The sequence below is a fragment of the Dreissena polymorpha genome, chromosome 13 (assembly GCF_020536995.1).
Source record: "Dreissena polymorpha isolate Duluth1 chromosome 13, UMN_Dpol_1.0, whole genome shotgun sequence".
Classification (NCBI taxonomy): Eukaryota; Metazoa; Mollusca; class Bivalvia; order Myida; family Dreissenidae; genus Dreissena; species Dreissena polymorpha.
In genome coordinates this window covers 68,763,283-68,786,448 of record NC_068367.1, presented here as the reverse complement: position 1 = coordinate 68,786,448, position 23,166 = coordinate 68,763,283, and the positions used below count along the sequence as shown (strand labels likewise).

Genomic DNA, 23,166 nt, shown 5'->3' with positions numbered 1-23,166 from the left:
TATGATTGGTCTACAAAAATATACTTGAATCATTGCACTATCTTAACTGGTGACAGAAAAAATAGGCCCCAAAGTTGTCGCAAATTAAAATGATTTTAAGAAAATATGTTTTCAAGATACATTCTTAAAGTCAGGTCTTTGCCCTTAAAAAAAAAATTCTTTGTTTTTGCCCCCCCCCCCCCCCGCATTTATACGCAAACACAGCACACGGACTGAAATTTAAAAAATGGCAACGCAATCTGCGTTTGCGGTTGAACGCTACAACGATGTGAACAGAAAGTAAACTGAGTTCCAATAATTACACGAGGTGTATATCAAATCCACTGGAATCCACTTGTAAGTCAATATTTTATCGATTCATCTTGATTTTAAAACATAACTAAGATGAAATACACTAGAATCGTATTAAACTAAAATACGGACCGAACAATGGTCGATCGATGTAGCCGGTGCCCGTAACTCAAAACATTTTTTAAATATAAACGATGCACCAGACGTATTCTTTGGCCGTAAACGGTCTCATCGTAAAAAACATAATTGTATTTATTTGTTTTACACCAAGATGGCCACGTATTTGCAAAATGTTCAATTAGTTTCCCTTACAAACTCAACACAATTCGCCTTACACAATTTAATTTTATTTTGCGATACGCCGTGCACATCAGGTTCTATTCGCCGTACACAACGAAGTATATATTTTAGCCAAACATTTGCATACTAACTAGATGTTTGGACTGAAGCTTGCAAAACCGACATTTTTTATAATTTTATTTGCACAACATTGAAACATTCGGCAAAATTAGTATACTTTACTCGAACAAAAGGAAAAAGATGTCCCGATGAACTTAACTTGCGGTACCAGGTAGCTGATGACTGATCTATTTCAACCCTCGAATGTATTAGTAAAGAACTCAATCTACTTACGATAGAAGTTTAATATGTCAACTTTTGATTTGTCACTTAGTTTTTGGAAAACGTTCGCGATAAAAATGGTACAACTTATTCTTTTCACGAGCACTACCTCTTGGGTGATGTTTACTTTCGCTTCGCTGGTCATCTATTTCCGGTGGTGACAGTTTTAACGTTTATCGATAGTCCATTATGTCTTCTCCGGACCATTTAGTGACCGAATACCGAGTCAAAGTGCGAAGTATTATTTCAACATATATCAAACACAATAATATCGAAAATAAACCTTTTAGTTGTTTCTGCTGAGTTTAAGCGAATATGGATAAATTATTTAAGATTGTCACGATTTTTCTCAATTAACAGCGTATTTGGCCAACAACACAGGCTTATTAAATACAATTATTCTGATTTATTTCACAATGTCATTAGCATCAAAAAAACTGTCTTGTATGCACTAGTTGAAATTCTTAAGAAAAATTGTTTTGAAAAGTTATTTGAAATAAAGCACAACTTGTCGTTGTGTTTACATCCATTAAAGTTTAATTAAGAACCCCACAAAGTCACGTGATCCTGCACCCTGGCATAGATATTTACTACGGTAAATGCAAAAACCGATATCTTGGTGTTATTTTCAATTATCTTAGTTTAGCGCCTGCACTCCGGAAATGTACGGAATAAGGTGATATTGCGGGACCTTCATAATAGGTGTAAAACGTTTACTACTTATTTTGTACAACGTGCTAGTCTGCGGGTCTGTGGTTGAATTATCATGATTATTTTTATGTAAACAAAGAAAGTACATAAAACGTAAAGAAAAATACATATCAATATGCAAGTTGTACAATAAATGGATAAATAGGTATTCTAAAATTACTTGTCGCGTGTTTTCGTGTTGTTGATTTTTAACAACAACAAAAAATAAATAGATTTACTACCAAAACTATACTATTTGGGATGCATGTAAATCAATTTTAATATCACCGCAAACATTTTTTGCTTCAATCGGAATGAAAGTCTAAACCTTGTGGAGCATTACAAATGCGTCATTATAATTTCGATTTCACTTTATGATATCTATGAATGGAACGTCTGTAAGACAGGATTGTGATATCGATTATTTGAATACATGTATATAACATTGCTATAGAAATCATGTAAATAATGTTTTCAATCTTTGACAAAATTGAGAAATTCGGATGGGAATATTGAAGAGGATTGTGCTGTATATGGAGCGATGTTATATTACGATGTAACCTTTTCTCGGTCATAAGATATCCTGAAAATGGCTATATGCAACCAGCATAAAACCAGAACAGCCTGCCAATAAATGATGCTGCTCATCATTACCATAGGGTTTGAAAAGAAGCTTTTAAACTTAAATTTAGTTAGAAAGGTCTTTAATTAAATTTGATCTTTAAAGAAACCACAAACGCGTCGTAGTGGGTATCTGAGTTGTAAATGGTTGAACTACAGGATTCAAGAGATATAACCTACATTTCAAGTTCCCTACCTTATGTAAGAGTTATGTCCCTTTATAGAACATACTCGATTATTTAACATTTAAAATCAGTTAATATACAGTGGAACATCATTGAGTCTGACAACTATGGCTTCCAAGTTCTTCCATGAATACTATTGCCAACGGCCCTTATGGGTGTGATCTGGTTTCGATTTGTTATTTACTGTAGGTCTGATCTCAAACCGAGATACGTTTAATTTATGTTGCAACTGTTTTGCACGTAGGATCTCGCGTTGACGCAATCAACATAAACTATATGATATAATAGTGCAATGTGAGATATCTCACACCTCGGAAGGCGCATGTTCATGTACAACTTAAACATTTCACTGTAGGAATCAGTCTGGATATTTGATTCGTGGAAAGTTTTTCAACGATTTCTCATAGCAGAGCAATTTACTATTTAATAATAAGAATTAGTTATGTCTCCCAATGATCTAAAATCGTGCGATACCACAAAATTTACAATCTCTGTCATATTCGTTTCAAAGACACGTTAAATAACTGGGACAAACTGTTCAAACACACCTTGTTTCGATATAGACTTTTGTCATCTAACAAATAAATGAACAAACTGAAAAAGGTGAATTAGTTCAATCAGACTTCATTTTTTTTAAATCAATTGTTTGCATGAAGACATAAAAGTAGATGTGTGCAATATGTATGTAATATAGTTGAACGGAGAATTGACATGTACATATTTTTATGAAATGTGTATTGCAGATTACTGCAATGCAAACTGCACGGCAAAGAGGTCGGTTATGTTTCTGAGCTTAACGGTAGTTCATACCACTTTTTTAAATTCAGGTTAATAACACTTGATAGGATTTCTCGTTTACACGCCTAACAAATTTACACATTAAATGAATTAAAACGTTTTTTTACTAAACATTTTAGAAAGAAGTGAGGTTTGGAAATTTAGTGGCAAATTAACAATGTACAGGCTACTACAATTTATATACATGTAGTTCATAGTGTTAGCACTCTCATTTTGTAAGCAATTTTGCTTTGCAAAATTGTTTAAAACATTCAGTTACTATTTGTACTGCCTGTTCATCTTACGGTCACTATGGGGCACTAACATATTTATGAGTTTCGTTTAACCCTTAAAGCGCTGGAGCTGAATTTTAAAGGCCTTTGCAAACAGTTTGGATCCAGATGAGACGCCACAGAACGTGGCGTCTCATCAGGATCCAAACTGTTTGCTATTCTGATAGTATTCTTTGAAAAAAATCGAAGAAAATGCTAATTTTAGAAATTCTGCAGACGACATTTTAGCAGACGACAAATTTCCCAGCATGCAAAGGGTTAATCAAGTTTCATCCTTGGTAATGAAGAGCGTGTACACTTAACTACTCGTTAAAATAACTTTCCTATTGCATTAATGCAACCTGAAAAACAGGTGAACGATGTAAGCACTGATGTGTATAGTCATATCACAGGTTTGAACTATTAATGTTGTTTAAATGAAAATATGAAAACAAACCGAAAATGCATGTCACATACTGTACTACTTATAATTGGTTTCTTTGTTAGGCACTTCAGTCTATATTACGTTTTAAATGAGTACGTATGCCACTGTCCAAAATGTACGTACCTCAGATTCGCATGGCCGGTAAAAGAAACAAATGTCAAAACTTCATGGTGTTTTGAATATTACATGTCCATACAGCGAAACTACAGCTGCAACAACAGGAGAGAACCCTAACTTAAGTATTTAAGCATTTATTTACGTACAAATCGTCATACAGAATTTAAATTCTCACTTCGCATCAGTGTATTACTCAGAACAGCTAGCTTAACTATCATTTGATACTTGTTCATATCATAACAAAGGTTCAACATTATGGTCAGTTCAATTTGGCTTGCATATTAAGTAGTGTTTAATATCGAATTCAGAAACTAGTTCTTTTCGCTTTAAAATCACTGATCGAGTCATTTAACCCATTTAAGTAAACATAAACGCACATTTCCTCCATATCAATGATTATTATCAACATACATTATGAAAATAATTTTTTTAAATCAGTTAGTTGGAGGAACAACCAGCATGAATTTAGTGTTTGTTTAATATCGTCATATATTTTCGTGATATGTTCGCGATCGTTATGTTTTACCAGATCTGGTTTCAACTATTCTTTTATTATGACAGATATTGATTCAGTCATTTCAGTGACAATATCTTTTTATCAATTGAAAACTAATTTTAATTTGAAACTTGCAATCTGACAAATAAAATAGATGCTATCCATTGTAATATATTTACAAGCAAATAAAATGAATTAGTGAGTGAGGGAAGGAGTGGGTCGTCGAGTGAGTGAGTGTTTAAGTGAGAGATTAATGAGAGTAAGTGAGACTTATACAATACTTTATGAATCTAAATTAAAGTATATGTATAATGTAAGTGCAAAAGCTTGTAATACATGTACCTACAGAACAAGACACTAAAACGTTTACATTTCCGGCATTAAATTGTTATAGAAAGTATTAAATCATGATGGCAAAGATTTACAAGGTTTACAGGGACAACGATTAATGGCTTGAACTTAACTCCAAATCAAATGGTCCATATTTATTTTATATAACAATTGGGTCTGACACTTTTTACCTTCCAGAGGATTTTAACTTGAGGTGTGGAATGTTATCTTTAATCCTTTGCTCCAACGTTGTCCGCATTGGTTCCATTTTGAGCTGCGTCAGTATACTATCACTTATCCACGCTGATCTGTCCGCTTTGATTTCTTTTCATTCAGAAAATGCAATTAATTATTAATAATTACAGTAAGACCATCGGCAATAATCCTTAACTTTTTATACCTGAGACGATTGATGAAGTTAACACCAACATGTTTTAAAAAACAACTTTGTGCTTCTGCTTATGTTAGGATGATGCGTTAATTAAGTGAGTTTTACTATATTGACACGTAACGATAAGCATTGTATTTATGCACCATGCTACAGTGTATTATGTGATTGGTTTAGATAGGTGTCGATAAATCAGCCGTGGAATACCCAAGTGCACGAATCAAACCCGGTATATCTCGAGCTCCAACAGGCTTTACGACAGGAACCTGTTTGATTTTGCTGAATACAAAGCATATAGATATTCTCTCTGCATGCGTCGTGCTTTGACAACAAGAGTGGCTTTTTATTTTCATCTAAATGTTTTCAATTTTTGGTTGAGCAATTCGGTTTCTAATATTCATGCAATCTTAACAATTAAGCTCGATTCGTTAATAATAACTGTACAAACAAGATTGAGGACATCATATACCATGGGTATTCATCATTTCTTCGCATGCATAGTTTGGATTAATTTTATCGTTCAAGGTTTGTTCTTTTTATTTGCCTCATTGACGTTTGAATGTCTAAATATCGGACACAACAATTGTATGTTATCTTTTTTATTGATCACATATATAGCACATTTACGCACGAGTAAAGCATGTCACGGTGTATGTTAATGCATCTTCCGCCATATACAGTGTTGTACGTGTAATGCAACCGTATCGAATCATCAAACACAAAAATGTTTGAGATAATAAGTCAGTGAACACATTAAGGGAATAGAATTTATGAATGTGTGTTGATTAATTTGTATTTTACGGAAAAAACATATGATACAAGTTTTTAGTAATTTCTTTTCATTTAATGCTATTTTCATGGTCTGACATCGGTATTAATTAAATAAAAGGCCGGATACAATTCTCTTATTTCTCATTGTGAAATACATTTCCGTACTAGCACAGTGGACCGTTTCAATAAGCTGACATCGTTAATATTCGCATCATTACGCGGTTATGCTTGCATGTGAATATTATCGTAGTTCGATAAAAGAATTGTTCGGAATTTAAACATGTTTTTTGCGTTTGTGACTTTTTTCTTTTTAACGAAAGAAACTACTAATGGATGGTGGGGAGCTGTGGTGTTCCGATGAGTTGTATCATTCTAGTTTGTAATCAATTGTATACCACTCGTGTATGGTTGATGAATAAAACGTCTCACAATCAACTTGTGCGATTAAACATACTGGACCACAACAGTAAATTTATATTTTCTTGTTTTAAATCCACCAGGACATTTGTTCGCATAAAGCTATTTAACGCAGTTCCAGATGAATTAAAACACGATTTGAAATGACAACGTATTTCATCACGCATAAGTTTTCCTATAAATGTCAGACTGAACATGTTCCCAGGAAAAGAACATGTGTAAGTATTTTAAGCTAGTAACACATTGCAATATAACGTCCGACCAAATTATGACAGTAAAATAGGTCATGTTTCTAATTAAGGTTTGCAAAAGTGATTGCCGCAGGAGTTGGCAAATGATATATTGATTTGGTGTACACTGTTTATCTAGTTTTACTTTGGACATTCATTGTTTTAATGAATAATACCATTGGTTTGGCGAAATAGCTAGCACTGTCGGCGCGGTATCAACCAGCATATCCGGTTCAGTAACCACTTCCGCGCCGCCCGCGTGTGTGGGCGACTGGACGTCGTGGATGGACATTGATGCTAGATGTACGAACGCCGACAAAGTCCCCGTCCCGTGCAACGATTACAAGATAAGATACTTCTGCGACTGCAAAGGTAAAGCAATACTAGAATATTTGACCTTAAGATAAAGAGAAGACTAAGCGATACGTAATTCTAGTAATTGTATCATTAAATCGGGTATATTTTAGAAAACGATTTCCAAATTGAGCTTTTAAAACAAACTACGAACATAAAATTCGCATCATGCAAATGATACATATTTGTGTATAAGACAAAGTTTGCTGCTATAGTCGGATTTGACCCATTTCAGGTAATAAAACTTTCTTGAAATTATTGCAACAACTCTAATGCGGATCATTTCTAATTTTCTATTTTGTCTTTTTTCTTAATGGTCAATGCATCCTATTATTTACTATTTTTCTGAACATTACTGTATATATCATTACCAACTCTACAAGGCGGCCGTTATGGGTCTAACACTCAATCACTAACTCCATCGGACGGACCTACCGGAAATCCATACCTCGGTAAGACCTCGCTAATCAGAAAAAACAAACACTAAGACCCGGCTTAGATTTGCACATTTGAATCCATGATGGTTTTATTAAATTTAATTAAATACTCAAAGAATGGCTTACATCTTGCTTGTTTTCAATACCGATTGTGTCGCCAAAGATATGTAGTATAACACTAACATTTCTTAGTTGAATACGACATTAATTTACGATTTTCAACTGTTTCGTGCGGGCATACAAATTTAAATAAGTTGGTTTCATTATCCAAGCTGGTAAGCAACTCTGTAGATTGTAAACACCTTAGCACTGTTTTCATTTACCGTGAAATAGTTTATAAGTTTCAACCTTTGTACATGTATTGATATTTCAACTAATCGGTTAATACATATTCCAAAGGTATGGCAATTATCTGACGCACACACTTCTTTCTTCCACAGTTGCCTGCACCAGCAAGTGGACAAGCTGGCTCAATAGAGACAAACCGAAAACTGGCGACGGTGACAGGGAAGTCATGACTCAGGGAGAACTAGCAGCCTTCTGTCCGGTCGGCAAGATCACCGCTGTGGAATGTCAGACAGTGGACGGCATCGCCCCCCTACAGTACAGGAGAAGTAGCGCAGTGCACTATGAAGGGCGGCTCCGTGTGTCTGAACGGTGACAATGACCCGATCACGTGCAGTGACTACCAGATCAGATACTACTGCAAGTGTGAAGGTAATTGCCGTTAGGAGAAACTGTGGTTTCAAATGCACTCAGCTCCTCAGTATGATACAATTAAACCCATGTATGCCTAGTGGACTCTCCCATCCTTCTAAATTGGATCAATTTATTTCCAAAATTAGGGATGTCTGGTATACTTATTTCTATATAGAGAATATTTCTTACAGAAATTCCTTTAAGCAAACAGCGCAGACCCTGATGAGACGCCGCTTTTTGCGGCGTCTCGTCTGGGTCTACGCTGTTTGCCAATGCCTTTTTTCTAGACGCTAAGCATACATGGGTTAAAACATTCACAGGCGTTCAATAATGTTTGACGAGCTTATTAAGCGTGGTTATAAGTCCCCTGACGTATTACTAATTACCACAATCGCTGTTAAGGCAGATCGACATGGGATATTTACACTGTAGACCAGACTCGAAATCATTTCTGTTCTCTCTATCTGTCTTTGTATCATTCAGGATGTGAATTGACCATTTTTGGATGTTAATTTTAATTTTTGATTGAATCACACGAGTTTCAAATTAACTCTAAAATTAATTGTAATTTATGTTTAAGTATTGTAGCAGTTATAATTTGGTATTTTTTATCTTTCTCAAGTGGTGACATATTATACTTTCTCGTTCTCAATATCTGTGCTACAGAATTGCCCACCCTGCCAGGCGGCCATATTGGGTCCAACACGCCCACATTAATTCCTCCTGGCGGACCTACAAAAACACCATACCTTGGTAAGACATGTCTTTGGCCTAAAACTAAGAAAAATATTTAATTGCTTGTCCGAATGAAATGCCTATAGTCTTTTTAAGCGGAAAAGATGAAAATCATTGAAAAAAATACACAAATTGCATATAAAATGTCAACATTTCATTGGATAGAAACCAAAAATAGCCGTGTATAGTAATTTTTCTTGTGGAAATATAACGGAACTAAACAATTATTAAATTGAATGTATTTTCATTATAGACAACGGCTCTGCAACCAACCACATATTTTCCACAACACCAACAGAGGCTCCAGTGCCGTGCACTAGCCAGTGGTCAAGTTGGATCAACACGGACACCCCGGACAGCGGCGATGGCAATAGAGAGGTGCGTCAATATTACCCCTCAAACGCGTTCGCAACATCAATACATGTTTCTTTTATTTGTTTAAATGATTGCGCACGCTGATTCTTGTTGACAGTTTGAGTCAAAATGTACCGTTTCCAAATCCTTGCTGGTCAATGAGCGTATGGCTCAATGAGGCTGGCAACATTTGCTATATGCCATATGCACGAAATAATAAACTGATGTTTTATCGCACAGATCTAACAATGTCTTAGTTTTGAAACGCTACACATCGGTAATGCTTAAGTGTGATAGTATTATGGGACACACAGTCATGGCTATGTATGTATTTATGAAATACACAAATTTACAACTTTCTTGTGCTAAACTACTGTACCGAGAGCTTATCTCAGTCTCGGTTTAGAAACATGATTATATTGACAACATGGATATATAAACATTATTGTTTGTTCCCAAAACAAATAGTGAAGTGCGTTTACTTTATTTTCCGCTTGCAGTCGTGGACAACTGTTTAGCGTTTGGCCTTCTGTCCGGCTGGCAAGATCACCGCTGTGGAATGTCAGACAGTGGACGGCATCGCCTCCTACAGTGCTGGAGAAGTCACGCAATGCACCATGGAGGGCGGCTCCGTGTGTCTGAACGGTGACAATGACCCGATCCCGTGCAGTGACTACCAGATCAGATACTATTGCACTTGCGAAGGTTATTACTTATTATCAGTTCTCTGTTAATATAAAATTGCTCAACCATGTTATAATTGACAAACACACACTGAAAATCTACCAGACAGACAGCATCCATATATACATGTTTGTAAGAAATTATCAACACATGCGTATGTATTTGTCGTTTGGCGAATGGTAATATTGTTTGTGCCCTTCACGAAAACACACACATTTAAATATTATACTCTAAATCGTACACGTTTTTCTTCTTAACGTCGTCTTAAACACAAAAGTTGTTTACTATTTTCAGCCCATCCCACCAATCCTCCGGTTACCATTTCACATGGAACGCCAACCCCAACGCCTGGAGTCACCACAAGAACTCCAACAGTGACCGGTATAGAAATGTGAAGCTGCTTTCATTTACCTACAGAATAGTGAATGTGCAACGATAAACGATGGGCGACGCTTCTCGGAGTTTTTTTTTAAATTAGTAAAACGTTCATTGTATCCTGTTGGGTGTATTATTTACCTAAATTACCATTTTTCTGCGTTTGATGGTGCAGAGCATAAGTACTGTGCTTGCTTTAGCAAAATTGGTATTTCTCACTAAGAATACGATTTAGGAATAAGACATGACCATGTTTGGAAATCTTTACGTAAATAAAACTGAATAATGCTGTTCCCTTCAATAGTTTTTACTCTTTCGTGTCACAATCATATATGAAATACATCTATGCAGTTTGTGTAATTATCAAAAGACACGATAGACACGACGTGCATCGCAAATGCGGTTTCGTAATTTAAGCATACACGCACAGTAATAAGAATTGTATACCCATTTTCAAATAATTAGATTGTCAAATTGCATTGTGGTTTCAAGTAGCTACGCCATACCGCACGAATGTTACTGCAACAGCCACTGGCGTCCCGCTAGCATGTGTCGGCGCTTGGTCGTCATGGATCAACACGGACACCCCAGATGGCGACGGTGACGTTGAGGTAACATAAACGTAATTTATAACCTGGAATAAAACTCATTAAATCGAACTTTGATTATATAATAGGAAGTATGACTAGATCTTTTCAGGAAATATCCTGAACGTTCTTTTCGGTTTATATATTTTATACATGTGTCTATTTATATCGGTTAGTCTGGTGTTGAAATTTAATTTTCAAGCAAATGCTTTCAATAATTCGAGTATGAACTTTTGTACTTACAATTGTATGTCTTAAGAAGGCGGTTTATTTGACATTTCAGTCGTGGAGCGTCGTCCAGAAGTCCGTGTTCTGCCCGATGGGCAAGGTGACCTCTATCGAGTGTGCGACTGTGGACGGTATCGCATCCTACAGTACCGGTGAAATACAGCAATGCACGCTGGAGACCGGATCTAGATGCATGAACGACGACAACTTCCCCGTTCAGTGCAGTGATTACAAAATCAGATACTTCTGCGACTGCAAAGGTGTGCACGTGTATTTGCTTCTGGGTTTACTCCGAAAATTAAGTTTGAGCCGCTCTATGGGTTTAATGCGCAGTACGCAACGACTTATCCTGGACGACTCTTTACGCTTTTATGGAATCAATAATCAAGTTAATGCCAATGTATCGCCCAAATTATCCTTTGCACAGGATAATCTGAGACGATATATTGTAGTACGACATATTAAGGGAATTTGCATATATAAGCACTAAATGACATATATTGTATATACATACTTGTGCTTTAATACATTACCTGTTTTATAACGTCAGCATTTTATGCTACACAACTTTATTGCATCGTCATTAAATCGACGCAAATAAGTGGCCCATGCGGATGTACCAACAGGAAAATAAAATGAGTGTTTCAAAATTCCAGTTCAACCGACTCTACCCGCAACTGTCGGCTCCAACACACCAACATTGACTCCTCATGGTTCTACCCAGAATCCATATAAACGTGAGTTGTTTGCAGTTGTTATGGTCAGTTTCAACTAAAATGTAAGTTAAATGCAATTGTTTGTTTTCGTATAAATCAAACATGTCGTACTCGAAGTGGATCTAAGATTCCAATTATCATATCACTATCGTAATGATATAAATCAATCAATAAAGTACTAGTAATTGATAAAATATTTACTTTGTGATTACTTCCTAATTAGAATGCATTCAGTTATATGTTCGTTAAAATAAATATATACTTCAAACTGTTTAGTAAGTGTATGTCACAACAAAAATAAATAGACGAACCAAAATAAATACACAAATAATTTATTAATTTATTTTACTTTTGCCTTCGTGCCTGAAAAAAGATCATCTTATAGATCAAATTATATATATCTAGTTTCCATATGATCTGGATCTCAACGCGTGTGTACATTTCTATGACTCAGAATTGACCACCAGCCAGACACCATTGCCATGCACCAGCCAGTGGTCATCCTGGATCAACAAGGACAAGCCCGACACCGGTGACGGCGACCGAGAGGTGGGTAACCATAGAACATGCATCGTTGTTAGGTTGTGACGGGATATCTATATTATCTGAACTATTCAAATCATTCAAAGGTTGAAGTAATCATGCGTTAATCGTTTCCATCAAAAGCTAGGTACATTTATGTAATGTATTATCGTTGGCAACTAGGAATGATAATAAGCCCTTTCATTACTAGAGTGATTGCAAGATTGTTACACATGCTAATAAGCCCTTTCATTACTAGAGTGATTGCAAGATTGTTACACATGCTAATAAGCCCTTTCATTACTAGAGTGATTGCAAGATTGTTACACATATTTTCGTTGTGAGTCATGTAAGACACAGACAAAAAGATAAAAGATAACTGTTTACCCGAAATTATAATCAAAATATATTCTGCCTTACACCAGACAGTTGATCCCAAATTGCGTCCGCACTTTTAGTCGTGGACCGCTGCTCAGCGCTCGGCCTTCTGTCCGGCTGGCAAGATCACCGCTGTGGAATGTCAGACAGTGGACGGCATCGCCTCTTACAGTACTAGGGAAGTCACGCAGTGCACCATGGAGGGCGGCTCCGTGTGTCTGAACGGTGACAATGACCCGATCCCGTGCAGTGACTACCAAATCAGATACTATTGCAAGTGTGAAGGTATGTTTGTATGTATATAGACTTATATAATTAGAACGAATTAGACACGTGTTCGTGTTCTTAGAAGTTTACAATATACGTTGACATTTTTGTTATAAAACACCCGACGTATGTAGAGCCTGATATTCTTTAAATGTAAATTTATCACATTATTGAACACATATTTTTCTTGTTTGTGGTGACGTTATATTGGAGTGTAAAACTAATTTATTACTAGCATCAACAACATTACATGGTCATTCGATGGTCTTTTCTTAAAGCACGTTTTACAGTTAATAGAGAAATTCATAAGGGCCATTTATCATCCTCAGATGGTGGCCCTCAATCAATTGTGTTCAAATGATGCCCCATGGGGCCGTATAAATCTTTAATTATGACACCAAGCCACGATATATTATGTTCATGATTTCAGCTAATTTTGTTGGTTTGTACTGACTTCTAGGTAATGCTCACCTGATTTCTAAACTAAAATGTAAGTATTGTTTAAATGAACGCAACTCGAAACTAACTCTAAATCAAAATAAGTTTTCGATTTAAAACCTTTGAATTATGTTAATCAAAGCGCTGAAAGCATTGAATTTGTACGCTATTGCATAATCTTAGACGCGACTCAGTTTTCAAAATTATGTTACAGCTTTTTGTATCGCACGTTTGAAATGAACAAAACCCATTCAAATTTATAAAGAGTGTGTCTTAAAGCACGGGTCGAATTGTGGGTGCACTGTTTATCCTAATAGTTATGTTATAGAGATAACTTAGACAAAATAACAACAATATGTCTCTTTTTCTTTCGCAATTGGTTCCTGCAACGGCAACCATCTTTAGAATGTCGGTTTCCTTGCTAGATAATAACTAGCCTAGAATCATGTACATGTTGTGTTATGTGTATCTAATATTTTAATTATTTTCTTTAAATTATTGAGCAACAATTTTGCCGACATGACAAATTACATAACGTAGAAAGATGAGCCGCCTCTGTACGTTACTTATGACGTTATTTTGGTCCGTTATGACTCTTTAAAAAAAAACTATAAAGTCATGGATAACGACATTTATTTTATTGCTGAGCACTTTTTCTCACGCATAGACTCGCATAATCCCAACTGGATCGATTCCCCAAGGCATCCGTATCAGCGCAACTCTTATCAATTACTGCATACTTACTTCTTTTCTCGTCGCTGTTCAATGCCAGATTATCCCGTACATTCCATTTTAAATAGTAAACTCAAGAATTTCATAAACATAAACATTCACCTTTTTTCTTAAGTAGCAAATTAAGTTTTGGCATATGTGACAATTTAAAGATGTGATGAAATAATGTCCAATCGAGACGGGGTTTTCCAACTGAACACACGTATGTCGCCAGACTTGCTGTTCAATAAATACACCAACACATTTCACGTGACGTTGTACACGTCTTCATAGTTTTCGCGCGCTTTTTACTGAGACAAAGAAACCGCAAAAATACACGAAGCACTGTTTATTTGAAGCTACAATTTGTTAATGTGGCGTTGACAATAATATTCAGAAGCGAGTTTCGGATTACAAATTTATTTATGCCAATTCGAGAATTCGACAAAATAATTTAGTGGTATGTAATGAATTCAACTTTAAGTTATTAAAATTCTTTACGTCAAATATATGATTTAATTGTATTTTGAATGTAGTGCGCAATTTCCACGAGAAGAGCAAATGTGGAATAAATCTCTTGCTCAGAAAAATTCCAGTGGTCAGGGCGGGAATCGAACCAGGGTCCTCTCGTTTACTACGCCAGCGATCTACCATTACACCACTGTGCCGACTCATTTATCGACTGCATAATTTTACTGCAGTTATACAGGCCTACGAGTGCTGTCGCTAATGCGAAGCGTGCACTCTCATTGGCCAATATCGATTGTTTACAACGACGCTCCGCCCAGCGTACCTAAGCTCATACTGGCTTGCAAAACTCGCTACATTACAGTCGATTGGTGTATAGCGGATTTTAGTGAGTAACGGATAGCTTAAACGTTTTTTGCAAAATACTTTCATTTATGTTAAGATTTATAGTTTTCTATTTGAATACAAAAAGCCTATCATTGTTAAGTCGATTCATGTTCTAGTTGATGTGTGACCTTTTCGACATTATTTTAAGGGAGACAACTCTGAGTGGATTAAGTGAGGTCGGGGGGGGGGTACTCGATCATCTACTGCAGTGCGTCTGCATAGAGTTCTGTGTTGATGCAATTATAACTTCCCAATAATTTGCAGATATAACTTATATGGTATGATTTTTTTGTAATTTGTTATTAGCTTAGTATCTTTGATTTAAAACCACTGGCATGTTTCAATAGGAAAGACATGTGTCTATCTAGGTTTAATGGTTTAATTACTGAATGCATGGTGTTTACGTTGAAATGAGACTCGAAGTCCTTAGCTATCCGTTATACACCAATCGACTGTATTTGTACGCTATCGCGTCCAAATAAAAAATTGAAATATTGCTAAAATATACTGTTATTTGTTGCAATAATTATAGTTAATGTGACATTAAAGTGACATTAAACGTACTTGAAACTTTGAAAATTACATTTTATTTAGATCAAAATAACATTTATACGATTGTTGAATAAGAACACCATCTTTTATATTCGGCGGAAAAACAACAACATTCGGATCGTCAACCATACAACAGCATATCATAATACATGTTATTGGTCCTATAACTGTCGATACACTCATTGCAGTGCTTACCTCCTCGTCATAGGTCAACAATTACCAGTCAGTTGAAATTTAAATCATACGATATTAGGAAGGATTCAAGTGTGTAACTTTTTCTCATTTGAAACAAAGCAGTGAATTTTCTGGATATCCGAACCGTAATGTATGATTAACAATCAAACGCCAAAAGTCAACAGAAGATAACTATTTGCAACCATAAATATTGTAACAAACATTTTAATCGATTTTTCATCACGAGGTGTACTGACGGCAGATATTTCAGATTTCTTCATTACCAGGCATATAGCGTAGAGTGTGCAGTGACATCTTAGTTTTACTGTACTTGTATTTTCTATTCAGCCCGCAATGATTCGTCGGGTGCCGGCAATCCGCTGTCGGTGCAGAACACTAAACTGTCGTCGTCGGCGGATGTTACACACGCGGGCGGATGGGCTTCCAAGTAAAGTGTCGAGTTTCTTTAAATATAAATAATACTTGAAGCCAAATGTGATCGATATATATAAGTGGCCACCGGGTGTGATCGAATAAAATGCTTTACGTAGAAGTCAATTAGTGCTTAACTGTTGTCAAATAATTATTTACATGTCGCAACTTTCTACGATGGTAATCTTAAAGGGCATTTAAAAGGGCGATGTTGCCAGCGGTTAGTGAAATGGATCACATGCCAATAGCTGTACCAAGCGAGCGTATAAATAATGAAATATATTGCACACTAATAATAAGCGTACGTATTTGGTTCAGTACATGATCACCATGGAAAACAGCAAAACAAAATATGGCCTATGTGGGTAAAAATGGTATCGCATTAGTTTAAAACACTAATATTTGGCTTAAATACTCATAAACAAAACTCATGGGGGGGGGGTGTGTGTACGGGCGCTGTCTGCGTTTAATTTTGGGCAGTTGCAACTGACTGACAAAATGGCGTCTGTTTTAGGCTAATTATTGAATGAGGAACGTTCTTTTCGCCTTTTAAGCCACTTCATGTATATAAAATGATATTTATTTGAAATAAAAACGCCCATTCGATTCTACAAAGGTCACGAAATTAAAAAACATATTTATTGACATTTTTTTTCTTTAATAACGATATACGATCTTGCAACTTAAAAATAGAGAAAAACGAAAATCATAGATCCAAATCGGTATACGCATTTAAAACAAATGAAAAGTTTTTAACAGGATGGAAATATCATGCCTCTTCTACAAATATGCCGAAAAAGACGCCATTGTGTTAGTCAGTTACAACTGATCTTACTTAAACACCGTAAGCCCCCCTTAAACGAAAGCGCACCCAACACACGCCCTCCCACCTGTGAGCATTTACCTTTGATTATTAAAACTTCCCTAATTCTTTTTTATTCATATCGCGGGAAAAACTTGATTTGCTTTATCAGTTGTATATTCTGTTCAATACTCTTTGTATCAATATATTAGTTAAGTCAGATAGGCCCATCTGACCGATGGCTTTACTATCTATTTTACATGTAAGCACGAATTTTATTTTTAATAAGAGTGTTAAACGTTTCAACGCTGCACTAAGGACAGATACCTCTTTTTGCATTGTATATTGCATAGTTTAACAATGTTAGTTCTATTCTTTAACAATATAATAACCAGTAGCTTGATTGTAGAATGTTGTTTAGTTCAAACGTCACAATACAGACGCAGAGAGGCACGGGGTTCGTTTTCTGGTCGTGGAGTGATTTCAGAATCTTTCCAAAAGCACGAACTACTATGTCTACTCGGGTAACAGATTAGAGAGTTTCTTTATAAACAATTGGCGTCCGAAACAATCGAGCTTAAACACACAGGTTTAAGAAATAATCAACGACGAAAACTTCTTGCAGGTCCCGGGACTTCAAATCCTATATTCAGGTAGACCTCCTCGCATCCTATGACGTCACGGACGTGGCAATTCTGGAACGGGCGGACGGACGGGAGTGGACGGTAGCGTACACATTCCTGTTTAGCACAGACGGTGTCCACTTCAGTCCGTTACTGAACACTAGAGATGGCGGTGAAGCGAAGTTGTTCGACGGAAACGCTGACCCTAACACATCGGTCACCAGCAATTTCACCGCCATGACTGCACGATGGATAAGGTTATTCATTTGCATTTATGGCTATGTTTTTCTAAGAAGCCGTTTTTTATTTGCGTCCATCGTCACAAATCTGCACAAACACATACACTTGGATACTTATACGAAATTCTCACAAATAATATTGATACCTGATAAAACCAGTCTGATTTTTTTTATAAAATACAGTGTTATGTTGCCATTGTCAGATAACACAATTTTAGCCCCGCCCGAATTTTAGATTTTTATGCAATATTTCCTGGATATAAAGCCACGCATAGGTAGAATTATTTTTGTACAAATGTCGTTAACAAAAAATGGATCTATGTCAGAGGTTTAAAATGCTTAGATGAATTAGGAAAATCATAGCTCTTCTCTTTTCTGACAAAAAGTAAGCAAATGGACATTCTTACAATAGTGCCTTAATGAATAAGGAAACGTAAAAATGTTTCACTTGAATCCATTTTTACGTTCAACGATCTTCAGCTCAACAGTGTTCTTTAAATAAAGGTCATGTTGAAATGAACATTTTGAAAGTCTTTCTTATTCATCAATTTATCGGGAATCTTTCGCTCAATGTTTGCATGCTTCTTTATTATGCCCTCCTTCGAAGAAGAGGGGATATATTGCTTTGCTCATGTTGGTCGGTCGGTCGGTATGTCGGTCCGTCCACCAGGTGGTTTCCGGATGATAACTCAAGAACGCTTGGGGCTAGGATCATGAAACTTCATAGGTACATTGATCATGACTCGCAGATGACCCCTATTGATTTTGAGGTCACTAGGTCAAAGGTCAAGGTCACAGTGACCCGAAATAGTAAAATGGTTTCCGGATGATAACTCAAGAACGCATACGCCTAGGATCATGAAACTTCATGGGTAGATTGATCATGACTCGCAGATGACCCCTATCGATATTGAGGTCACTAGGTCAAAGGTCAAGGTCACGGTGACCCGAAATAGTAAAATAGTTTCCGGATGATAACTCAAGAACGCATACGCCTAGGATCATGAAACTTCATGGGTAGATTGATCATGATTCGCAGATGACCCCTATCGATTTTGAGGTCACTAGGTCAAAGGTTAAGGTCACGGTGACCCGAAATAGTAAAATGGTTTTCGGATGATAACTCAAGAACGCATACGCCTAGGATCATGAAACTTCATGGGTAGATTGATCATGACTCGCAGATGACCCCTATTGATTTTGAGGTCACAAGGTCAAAGGTCAAGGTCACGGTGACCCGAAATAGAAAAATGATTTTCGGGTGATAACTCAAGAACGCTTTTGCCTAGGATCATGACACTTCATAGGTAGATTGATCGTGACTCGCAGATGACCCCTATTGATTTTCAGGTCACTATGTCAAAGGTCAAGGTCACAGTGACAAAAATCGTATTCACACAATGGCTGCCACTACAACGGACAGCCCATATGGGGGGCATGCATGTTTTACAAACAGCCCTTGTTTTACTTGTTTTGTGCATAGAAAAGTAATAAAAACTGTCGTAAGATAACAGATTAATATCAGTTTCGGAGGAATATAACCAGGAAATCAACGGCTTCCCTATGCCTATGCCGATATCATCTTCGTCCCATTTCAAACTTTTTGATAAGATAATCGCCCAGTATATTCTATATATTAAAGCAGATATGATATTTAAAAACAGACATTTGATAAATTGGGTTTGGAGACAATGATCGATCCCAGTGTTTGCGTCTCTATTGAAGTCTGAAGAAAATAACATGAATATTCATTTACTCGTGCGTTTGTGTACAGAATTTATCCGAATGCATCGATGGGGTCCATCGCTCTGGGTTTCGACGTGTTGGGTTGCCATGGAAACACGGTCATAAGCACTGCACAAGGTAGATAATCTATAATTTCAAACCAATCCACAGATGATACCAAGACCACCTCTGAAGATCAGCCAAAATGCTAAAATATAACGAAACAAAGGACAGTCAACAAATACCAACATATACACACCTAACGTTCAGTCAACAACCGCCAACATATACACAACTATAGGTCAGTCGACAACTACCAACTTATAAAAAGCTAAAGGTCCGTCAAATACAGCCAACATATATACAACTATATGTCAGTCGACAACTACCAACATATACACAGCTAAAGGTCCGTCAAATAATGCCAACATGTATACAATTATTGGTCAGTCGACAACTACCAACATATACACAGCTAAAGGTCCGTCAAATAATGCCAAAATATATACAACTATAGGTCAGTCGACAACTGCCAACATATACACAGCTAAAGGTCCGTCAAATAATGCCAACATATATATACAATTATTGGTCAGTTAACAACTACCAACATATACACAGCTAAAGGTCCGTCAAATAATGCCAACATATATACAACTATATGTCAGTCAACAACTACCAACATATACACAGCTAAAGGTCCGTCAAATAATGCCAACATATATACAATTATTGGTCAGTTGACAACTACCAACATATACACAGCTAAAGGTCCGTCAAATAATGCCAACATATATACAACTATAGGTCAGTCGACAACTACCAACATATACACAGCTTAATGTCCGTTAAATAATGCCAACAAATATACAATTATTGGTAAGTTGACAACTACCAACATATACACAGCTAAAGGTCCGTCAAATACAGCCAACATACATAAAACTCAAGGTCAGTCAACAACCTATCGGTCATTAAATGCTAACACGTGTAAATCTTAAGGGCAGTCAAATAATGCCAACAAACATACAACTCGAGGTCAGTCAACAACTGTTCGGTTATTTAATGCTAACATGTGTAAATCTTAAGGGCAGTCAAATAATGCCAACATACATAGAACTCGAGGTCAGTCGTCAACTGATCGGCCATTTAATGCTAACATGTGCAAATCTAAAGATCAGTCAACAACCGATCGGTCATTTAATGCTAACATGTGTAAATCTTAAGGGCAGTCAAATAATGCCAACATACATAGAACTCGAGGTCAGTCAACAACTGATCGGTCATTAAATGCTAACATGTGCAAATCTAAAGATCAGTCAAAAACCGATCGGTTATTTAATGCTAACATGTGTAAATTTTAAGGGCAGTCAAATAATGCCAACATACATACAACTAGAGGTCAGTCAACAACTGATCGGTCATTTAATGCTTACATGTGCAAATCTAAATTTCAGTCAACAACCTATCGGTCATTTAATGCTAACATGTGTAAATCTAAAGGACAGTCAAATAATGCCAACATACATAGAACTCGAGGTCAGTCAACAACTGATCGGTCATTTAATGCCAACATGTGTAAATATCAAGGTAAGTCAAAAACCGCTTGAAGTCCTAACAATTTCATAAGATCAACATATTTTTGTGGAAATAGATAATTACGTATTTTTTTGTTCATTGAGAAAAACGTTTTGCAAAATTGGACTCATTTCACAATCGAGGAATGAAGTTCATGATGGTAAATATTACAAAATATATATTGCAAAATTGTTGTTCACATAAATTTTAAATTCACATAAAGGACTTATTTATGTGTAATGTTAAAAAATACACATTCAAACAGAAACCCGGCATGTGCAATCACAGACCAGTACATGGACCCTCAGCAACCTTCAGTCCGGGCTCGCAACTTCCGGTGTCGCAGTTCTTACGCTTATTGCACTGATTGTGACGGTCGCTCTCTGCAAGAAGTATCGTGAGAAGTATGTAAATATGGTATTTCGTCAGAAAACAGAACAAAACAAAATCTCAACAGTTCCAGGCAAAATGCTTTCATAATTTATATCATTATTAGAACTGAAATCATGCAATATTTAAAATAAATGCTTTACTATCCGAACATCAAATAGCAAAAACTATTTTACTATGGTACATTTATGCTAATTATGTTTTCATTCATTTATATCGAGGGGTTCTTACATACTTCTGAATTCTCAGAAAGAGTGCCTTTTTTATATTATGTGCATGTTTTGTATGATACGAATTCTATGATAATGATGTTTTAATGAAAACAGTTTTTTCTTCAGCAAAGTCGCTGCACAGAACGGAACTGATGTGCTTCTTTGAACGCCGGATTTCCATATAATTGTGATATCATTAAGAAATATAAGCCAGGTTAGCGCTGCACTTAAAATCGGAATCAATAGATCAACCAAGACATTTTATTAAATTAAAGGACGCTTACCCACCTGTACTCTAGAAACAAGTTTAGACCAAAACAATAAAATTGATAATGTCTGTTTAGAATTTGTTCTATAATTATTGTAACATCTGCGAGGGAATAAACATATTATGTATTTAACAATAACTTCTCCTATATCTCCTTGCAAGCAATGCCCTATAAATTCGAGTTAGTTCCGCGCCACCTCCTGTCCTTAGCGCAACTTTCTTGGCATTATCTACATCTTGTGTGGGCACTTGTAAAATTGTCAATTAGATCTGCAACAAACAAATGTTTTTGCGCAAGTAACAACTTGTGCATGTTCAAAGCAATCGTTATTTGTAGTTATACTTGGGTGGAAATTTGCTCGTCACACAGGCATAAGACATCGATTTGCTTTTAAAATCTCCATCATGCCACAACGTATCAACATCCTTACGTTTCCAAACGGGTTAAAATTGTGTGTTTCTGTAAATATGTGGATGCTTTAGTCATTGCTGAATCGCATTGTCTGATTTATGTTGAAACAAAAACATGTGACAACTAAAGAACATGTAGAAATGTCAATCCTTTGCGCAACCTCGGAAGTATTATTAAAAATGGGTGGCGCCTGTGATTAACGGCCGTGCGTTTTATAATCTGTGATTTACTACTAAATATGCTATAAAAAAAAGAGACATTAACTTCTGGCTAGTTGGTCTTATCACATTTTAATATTGAAGAAATATTCTATTTCCCTTCTTGTTTTGGAAAGTGTTTGCACACAAAAGCATAGAGCATTTAAACTAATTTCGCTTTCGGTTTAGGTTTAAATGCTCAAATATGCTTTAAATGTTATCGATGGCTTTGCCTGTTGTTACATCTTCCTTATATTTCAGGAATTGTAGTTTTTATTTATGAAAATTGAAGGTGTATTTTTGGTGGGCATATGCTTTCTTGAAAGATATAAAATAATATGCTGGGTACTTCTGATTTTTCCTTTTGTGTGTAAATATGTGTTCCCTTTTTTGTTGTTTAAATGTGTATTGTTTGTAAGCGTCTGTTTTTTGCGTTTTTTAAAATTATGTATGGGTTGTCCCTCTTACTTAAACCCAACTGGGCTGTGCATATGCTTTCTTAAATAATGATTAACTAGTATAGATGAGCATATCTGATGTCCCATTTTGTGTGTGTCGATTTTTGTTCCCC

General features: G+C 36.1%; 1 protein-coding gene across 1 annotated transcript; it reads left to right on the top strand.

Annotated features, from left to right (window-relative positions):
• Window positions 1-8,071: 8,071 nt before the first annotated feature.
• Window positions 8,072-22,356, top strand: LOC127854743 (mucin-5AC-like). Its single transcript, XM_052389800.1, has 15 exons — window positions 8,072-8,159; window positions 8,808-8,894; window positions 9,130-9,254; window positions 9,749-9,935; window positions 10,209-10,295; window positions 10,782-10,900; window positions 11,160-11,364; window positions 11,761-11,841; window positions 12,275-12,369; window positions 12,801-13,005; window positions 16,066-16,165; window positions 17,577-17,831; window positions 19,588-19,676; window positions 21,382-21,520; window positions 21,845-22,356. Exons 1-15 carry the CDS (start codon window positions 8,072-8,074, stop codon window positions 21,882-21,884), a joined length of 1,902 nt encoding a protein of 633 aa, XP_052245760.1. The 3' UTR covers window positions 21,885-22,356.
• Window positions 22,357-23,166: the final 810 nt, after the last annotated feature.